The sequence below is a fragment of the Trifolium pratense genome, linkage group LG1 (assembly GCF_020283565.1).
Source record: "Trifolium pratense cultivar HEN17-A07 linkage group LG1, ARS_RC_1.1, whole genome shotgun sequence".
Lineage (NCBI taxonomy): Eukaryota > Viridiplantae > Streptophyta > Magnoliopsida > Fabales > Fabaceae > Trifolium > Trifolium pratense.
In genome coordinates, this window is record NC_060059.1 from 2,567,613 (window position 1) to 2,576,397 (window position 8,785).

General features: G+C 32.7%; 1 protein-coding gene across 1 annotated transcript; it reads left to right on the forward strand.

Annotated features, from left to right (window-relative positions):
- The first annotated feature begins 5,758 nt into the window (after positions 1-5,758).
- LOC123900619 (adenylate isopentenyltransferase) lies at positions 5,759-7,499 on the forward strand. The gene has a single exon (XM_045951526.1). The coding sequence runs from the start codon at positions 6,381-6,383 to the stop codon at positions 7,476-7,478; it is 1,098 nt and encodes a 365-aa protein (XP_045807482.1). The 5' UTR covers positions 5,759-6,380; the 3' UTR covers positions 7,479-7,499.
- Positions 7,500-8,785: the final 1,286 nt, after the last annotated feature.

Below are 8,785 nucleotides of genomic sequence, written 5' to 3' on the forward strand. Positions count from 1 at the left end.
AGGAATCACATGTCTGCTTACTAATAGGAGATTTTCTTTTTCAGTTTTTCCACTTAAAATAACACATTCAAATTTGCATAATCATTACATGGCTTATGATCATTCAACTTTTAACATTCACGATATCAACCTTTCTAAGTTCTAACTTTGACTAACCTAATTTATTATTATATCCATATAAATGTAAATATTAAGTTTTCACCGAATCACAGCCGTTGGTGACTAATCTCTCTCAAAAAAATTGTATGTCCATAAGATAAATTGTTTCTTTTCAATTGATTTTTTTTATATGTAAAAGTTAAAAATCAAATTTCTAACATCTACTTAAAAAATATAAATTTCTTATCACTTAAACCAATTTATTATCGATCTACTTTGACCGACTTAACATGTCACTATGTCAGGAAAAAAAGAATTGGAACTAACTTAATTTTTTTGCAATCATACATTGAATGTGCATTGTTTATTGTTGAAATGTAAGAAATCCTTTTTGACTTATTACTGGCTCTAAAATTTGGATCACAAAAACTAAATGGTTTTGTAGAAAGGTTAAAATATAAGTTATTTCACATGTGTAAAGTGTTCATAAATTTTAACTCATCTCGTATTGATATTGTTAAACCAGACACATTTATCTCAATAAAACCACACCGTTAAAAAACTCTATCTTTGTCAAAAAAATATAAACTATGTTTTCCTTTCATACGTAGCGCACTTCCTTGTATTCAACGTGTTTGATACTATTTTATTTTTTTAATTATTAGTTATGAGTATCTGATGGAACCGACTCATCTAAAGATCCTTTGCATGAGATAGGAGGTCCTATGACTAGGTCCAAGACTATGAGGATGAATCAAGCCTCAGGTCGCGGTTAGAGTCGCACTTTATTTGATAACTTTGGTTCTACCGGCAGGTCGCGATTAGGGTCAAGTTCATCTTTTACCTGTTTTCAAGACGATCCTAAACGGTCGCTTATCAGTATCCATTATACTTATAAGTTTGATGAAGTTTGTGTTCAGTGTCTGTGTCAACAAAAAAAAAAAAAAAATCGGTGAAACTCATAAATTTCAACTAATAAAAAGTGTTATGTATACTCTTGAAAATAATGTGTATGGAGTGTGTTCTTATGGCAATTCATTTCTAGTATGACAAATGATATCTGGTCCGGACATTAAAGAATTAATGTCAAACATAGTGGTCAAATAAGTTGTGTATTTTTTTTTTTTTTAAATGTGTAGAAAATAATAAATAGCATATAGATTAAAAAAAAAATCATCCGCAAATTTTAGTTCAACTTTTAAAAATGTCGAAATTGTTAAGTTAGACGTTGTGATCGAGATTCAAATTAAACTCTGTTCTCTCTACATTTTGTATGTTGAATTTTTAATGGTTTGTCATTTGGTCTGTACAAAAAAAAAACACACCTACAATATTATATATAGTATCGGTATTTTAATATTTTGATATTCAAATATCATTTTGTGTTGTAATATATATGCTCCTTGTCACCTAAGAACACTTAAAGATGGTAAAAAATCTCTTCCAACTAAACCATAAGTCTTAGATTCAAATTCAACTTTGAGAATACATCGATGTGTCAGATTCTCAAAGAATTTTACCACCTTTTACTTACCTCTTCTCCTCTAAGGGTTCTGTTTGGTGGTAAAAATACAGGTTTTGGATCTGAAAGGTCTCGGGTTCAAGTCTACTAATGCTCTTAGAGAAAAGTGAATATAATTGTCTTTGTAAGTAAGTATTCTACGAGCCTTAAAGTCTCTCATGCCTTCTAACTCAGAATCATTCCCTCACCTTAAATTTTTTTATTATTAAATTTAAAAAAAAATAAACTACTCCCTCCGATCCTTAATATAAGAGGAGAATCACTTTTTAGATACATTAAAAAATTGATGTATCAAGACTAGTATATTATAGACTAGATACATTCATTTTTTTAATGTATCTAAAAAGTGAATCTCTTCTTATATTAAGAACCGGAGGGAGTAAAAGAGTGTGTGGTTATATCATATGCGGCCATTTTAATCATTGCATTGGGTTGGTTTAGGAGAATATCTAAAAGCTGAACAATCGGTTTGTTTGAAAAATTAAAACACAACTAACTAGTAATTTGAACACAATTCTTTATTATTTTGATTAAAAAATAATAATAATTTGAAACTGGGCCATGGCTCCAAGTCCAGTATCATGCTTGTTCATCATTTGAGTCCTCATAAGTCCATCATATATATCGACTAACTAGTAACTTAATTAGTCCATCAATTGTCTTAGGTTTTTTTTTCATAGCCGTTGAATTTTTATTTTTCTTTGACTTCATTCTCATAGGTAGAGGTATACTTGACACTGCAATACTGCGTCCATAATGAGCTAAAATTGCACATATACTATCTTAAGTGTAGCAAAAAAGTTATTAATTAAAAATGATTTTGATGATTAATTTACAAATATTCTTAAGAGACTAAATTTTTTGTTGGAGTAAATTCAGCGTCACCCTTAACAACAATTATTTTGGTGTAGTGGTGGTAAGCGACACTTAGTGATACACTTCTACCATTTAAATTACATTTCAATTTTCAAGTGTGGCTTAAATTGTTTAATTTAAACCGTGGTCTAATAAAATTTTTACCATGAATGTGGAGTCTTGCTGAGTAATGACGGCCCATAATGATTAGGTATATGCACAGCGTGACCTTACAGGATTAAAATTCAACACTTTTGAATCAAGGGCCCAAAAGTAGAAAAAACCAAGATATGATGATCCTAATCTCCAACTTATATTCAAACTTTTTTTTGGGTACAAATATTCAAACTTTTTATTTCTGACGGTAAAGGTTATATTCAAACTGTGCCCAAAAAAAGAAAAGGTTATATTCAAACCTATGAACTATGAAGTCTGTTCTCCGCTTTTTGTTTCAAAAGGAAAATGAAATGGAAAGGGATTTCTCAAAACTAGCACATCAGATCAGTAACATCAATCTTTATGGGTAGTCTTCTGTCTAATATTTCATGAGTCGGCAAAATATATTTCTTCAGATCGTAATTATAAGTAAATCTTTTTTTAAAAGAAAATTATTTAATAATTAATCTATTTTTACTATAATATATGTAAAATATAAATCAATTATTCAATTAATCGTGTTAAATTAATCACACAATAAAAAAAATATTACTTTTTGTTGAGTAAAAAAACACACAGTTTCACACTATTTTCAATCTCAATCATTAATTTAAGTTCGGACAGTTTAAATTAAAAACTATATTTTTTCAGTAAGAATGATCTCAGCCGTTGATTTATGATCAAACAATGGATATGAATTACAAAATACCTGGTATTCTTTGACATTTTTAATATCTTATACTTGGTTCAAATCCAATTCCTTATAAGGAAGACAAAGATTCTAAATAAATTTCTGGATGATGAACAAGATGCACCGCAGCAACAATAACAAGTCACTTTGGAATGACCCGACATCAAGGTGTTACATTGTGCATCTGTAACTACTGTGAATCTTTTTCCATTTTGTTTCAAACCCATCATTTTTACGGGTAAGGATTAAACGGAGTTAGAGCAAAACGCTGTAATTAATCACAACCTTCCGATCATACACTAATGCCCAATACCATTTTAGATGAAAAGACACCGTTTTTAATTTATGCCGTCCTATCTTATTTTTAATTGACGGTTTAGATTAAAAACAATGTGAAAGTGTGCGTAGGATAATTACTCATTACTCAGCTTTAGAAGCTTTTGTCTTTCACTCTTTTAACCTTCTTCCTTGGATCTCCCATTATGATTGATTTATTGTTTCTTTATCATAATTCACATTCTTAGAAGGACACGGCTTCATGAAAACCAGCATGTTCACTTCCAACCAATACTGACACATACATTATACTCCATTTTATACTACTTGGAGTGCACATATAATAATAAAATACTCCAAGATGTGTATGTGTGTCTATAACCCAATAGTACTATACTCCTTAATTTACTATTTTCACCAAGATGTATGAACCCCAAGGAAACATTCATCTTCATGGTATTTTTTAATGGTTAATTTACTCAAAATGCCGTATATCATTCTTACAAATATTCCAATGTAGTAATCATGAAAATACAACCACATTAGCTAATTGGACCAAAGAACAAGAGAAACATACATGCCTGCGCCTGCTCAAGGCCACTTTGTGTTTAGTACTAGTAATTGCAACTAACTAGGGAGGAGTATCGAATATGATGGGTTTGGAAAATTAAGTATTGATAAAGAAATAATAAATCAATGGCAGAAAGGGAATGATGGGAGATCCAAGGAAGAAGGTGAAAAGAGTGAAAGACAAAAGCTGAGTGAGCACAGTATTACAGAATGTGTTTAAATAGTTAATGGGCCAAATGCACCAACATCGGAATATAGTAATACTATTGGGTTATAAGGCATAATGGTGGTGGTGAACATGATGGGTTTGAGTCAGAATCCAAGACAAAGGAAGGAACAATTATGATTGAGCCACAAATAATAGCATAATACTAGTATAAGTATCGGTTTAAAAAGGGGTGGGACGAATAACGTTGAACTAATTGAACTAAGGATTAAAGAAGTTGGAGATTTATAGTTCAAGACTTCAAGTGGCGTGAATAAGTTAATTGATTTTAAATTAAGGGTAAAAAGAATAAACGTCTATCTTACTCTTAACAAGATCAATCACATAGACATCATTTATAGATGTAATAAGTTGGTGATATGATATAGAGTGTTAAATAGGAGTTTAAATTTGTCCTATTTATCTAACTTTTATTTATTGTATGTTCATGAGAGAGATAGAAGTGAAAAATTGATGAGATTCATTACTGAGAGGTCCATTTATTAAATTGTGTTAATTTCTATGTAAATTGTCTTATACTATAGTTCAATTGACAGAGACATTACATATACTCCTCGTATTATTTTATAAGCAAATATGCACTTTCTATCCGTTAGCATTTTTTTTGTCACGTAGCCTAGGGATGATCGCATCCAAAACAATTCAAAAATAAAATCGCAAATCGAACCAATCCAAACTGAAACAGCAAAACATCGCATTTAGTTTTAACTGCACGGATCATTTTTCTTTTAAACCGCACGGTTTGGTTTAAGGAAAATCGAACCAAATCAAACCGCAATACTTAATTTTGCTCTATCAACCCAAATTGAGTCCATTAAACAATAGGCCGTCAAAACATATCATTTCACGCGATCCAAACCTATACTGTTGGTATTAAAAATAAGTTATTATGTATATGCAATTTCTGTATATGCATATTGTATCATATAAACAATAAAATATATTAAAATTTCCTACGTTTATTTTGTAAAAGTTGGAAATATTGTCATATTTTTTATATCGTGATAAACCGCACAAACCGAACTAACCCTAACCACATCAGTTTGGTTTGGATGACTTTTTAAAAATCAAACCGAACAACATGCATTTTTATCTCATAATTAGGATAATTTTTATGTTCAAAACCGAACCAAACCGCACCGCGAGCACCCCTAACATAGCCTAGTGGCTAGACTCTCAGACATATAAATGCGGATAAATGTGAAATACATAATCCAAATCTCAATCATTCCAATAATGTTTCTAGTAGCTACCATTTGAGCTTAACTTACTCGACTTCCTTATTATTTATTTAAATTTAGCCGAAAATGTGAATGAGTTAAATAGAAGCGGGTATATATATATATCCCCTGCCTATAAGACAGAGTCCCAAACAAACCCATTTGATTTCACAGAAAGAGAAAGAAACAGAGTGAGAGTAAACAGAGGAATGATACCCATACTCAGCTAATGTTAAATGCAAAGTCTTACATCCCAATCCCAGAGTTTAATACAATGCCATTATCATTCTCCTCCTCTCCCATTTCCAAGAAATCAATCAACCATATACTAATACTCCTACTTGTACTACATTATACTCACTCATTCATAACATCAACCAGCTCATTTTGAAGCACAAAAAACCAAAACCAGGTTCTGCTGCGCGCTATGATAGTCCTTGAATTGAAAATTTTATAGCTAGCTAGCTGGCATATCAAATGCAATGCTGCCATTTTCATCAATTCAAACACACACACACACACCTCTTCAAAGTTCAATTCAACCCACTCACTCTGCCAAGGATGAGTGAGTGATTAAGGGATACACACTCACACACACACTCACACACACCCACGCTATCTGTATTCTGTACTATACACCCAAAACCCACGCACGCACTTTCTGCCTTTCCCTCATTCATTCACAACCAACAACAACACCTCATTCTCCTCTCTCTCTCTCTCTTTCTCTCACTCACTAAAATATTCTCCTCTCTCTTTCTTCCTATGCCTACAACAACAACACCACCTTCATTTTTCTCACTCCACCCTCAACTACGTTATAATAATTATTATCATCAACACAAACCCATTAAATTTCCCAACTTTTCACGCACTCATTTCTCCACCGCCGCCACACGGCGGCCTAACTGGCCACGCATGGAAGTATCCTCCACACGCCACCGTTGGAAAGACAAAGTTATCGTCATAATGGGTGCCACCGGCTCCGGAAAATCAAGTCTTTCCGTTGAACTCGCAACCCATTTCCCTTACTCAGAAATAATCAACTCCGATAAAATCCAAGTCTTCAAAGGACTCGATATCACCACCAACAAGATCCCCTTTCATCAACGCAACAACGTTCCTCATCATCTTCTCGGCGACGTTGACCCTTCTCACGGCGAGTTTTCACCTTCAGATTTTCGTCGTCACGCCGGAGATATTATCTCAGATATAACTTCACGGAGAAAGGTTCCCATTATTGTTGGTGGGTCTAACTCATTCATTCATGCTCTTCTTGTTGAACGATTTGACTCAGAGTTGAACGTGTTTGAAGACGATTCATCAAAAACATCATTATCGGAGATATCATCGGATTTAAGGTACAAATGTTGCTTTATTTGGATGGATATATCGTTTCCTGTGTTATCGGAATATTTACGGAAACGAGTCGACGATATGTTTGACTCGGGAATGGTGGACGAGTTAGCCGAGTTTTATGAACCGGATGCAGATAACCGAACCGGTCTAAGAAAAGCAATCGGTGTACCCGAGTTCGACCGGTTTTTTAAAGAGTATCCACCACCGGTTGGACCCATGGAAAAAGAAGGTAATAATTCAATGCGGGAACTTGCATACGAGGAAGCAGTGAAAGCGATTAAAGATAACACGTGTCAGCTAGCTAAGCGTCAGATAGGAAAGATCTTACGGTTAAAACGAGCTGGATGGGACCTACAAAGAATTGATGCAACGGAGGCGTTTAGGGCGGTGCTGACGTCAGAGTCTAACGGCGGTAACGGCGGAGGAGAAGGATTTTCCGATGTATGGAAAAAACAAGTGTTGGAACCAAGCGTGAAGATTGTGAAGAGATTCTTGATGGAGTAGGTCTTCCAGCTAAATCCAGCTTAGCTACTCCAAATATTTAATTTTTTTTTTTTATGCAATGTTTATTTTATTTAATTTAATTTAACTCAAGATGCATGAAAGAAAAAGAAGGAAAAATTGGGGTATGGGGGAAAAATGTAGAAAAAAGAAAGTTGGCCATATGGAAGAGAAGAGTGGCTAATTTTGAATTTTGGAGTTGCAATGGAGGTTTGGGTGATGTGTGAGGTTCTACAAAAAATTTCTGAGGCTAATTTAGTAAAAAAAAATATGTAAAAGAAATGGTAACTTTAGTATAGAAAAAAAAAATGTTAACAAAGTTTTGGTAGAAATAATAGAGTTTAATTTTAAATTTATTTTAATATAATATAAGTACTAGATATTTTATTTTTGTTTTATTGCAAGTTGAAACCTTAAATTGTGAATGTTGTTATATTGTGTTGTCCGATTTATTCGTGTGTCTCCCACTTTGTTTAATTCTCTCAGTCATACGTTGTGTGTGGAGGATGAAATGATGAGCAAATCGCATATGAAAGTTAAGAAACATTCCAACAATATACACATTTAACTGAATTAATTTATTTATATAAGGTAGTACTAAAATTGTACAAGAGGTGGAGAATGTGAGTGTGGATGAAAGGGTGGCAAAGGGCATGAGACACAATTCTCTCCAACCCCACCAGGCCATTACATTTGAATTCACTAAAGACAACTATACACTTTTTTCTCTCATCATTTCTTTTTTAATTTTATTTTGTACGTTTGTGTGTTTTGGGTACCACGGAAGAAATACTCATGGCATGAATTTAATTTTATTCGATTTGTCTCTAGTTAGATTTTATTTATAAATTCAGTTATAGTTGACAAAATCTATCATATGTGGATACTGGATAGAAGGATTCTGGATTTAATTTGGCTGTGATACTTCAAGTTTTGGCTAATTTATGCGAGGTTTAATTCGAGAGTAATAAGTCACTAAATGTAGTTTAGTAGTGAAAATTTTAAATAGTATGTATGAGATTTTAGATTCGATTTTCAATTCCGTTGTAAATAAAAAAAAAAATATCAAGAGGAAAGGACCTGTTTTCATTAATTATTATACTACTATTTATCTGTGTTGAATTTTAATATTCATTTTGTGTAATTCATGCATCTAGGTCAATTACTTGAGCACAAGTAATTGTATAACCTTGTGAAGTTTGTAACTTGAGTGAGAAGTAACAAACCAATCAAAGTTAGTTAGAGTTGTTAGCGAGTTTGTTAGTTAGTTTTGAGTTTGTTAGGGTCGGTTACAAGTTAGTTAGGACCTA

Coding starts and splice junctions, on each gene's coding strand:
- LOC123900619 (XM_045951526.1), top strand. CDS start 6,381: ATGCCTACAACAACAACACCACCTTCATTTTTCTCACTCCACCCTCAA.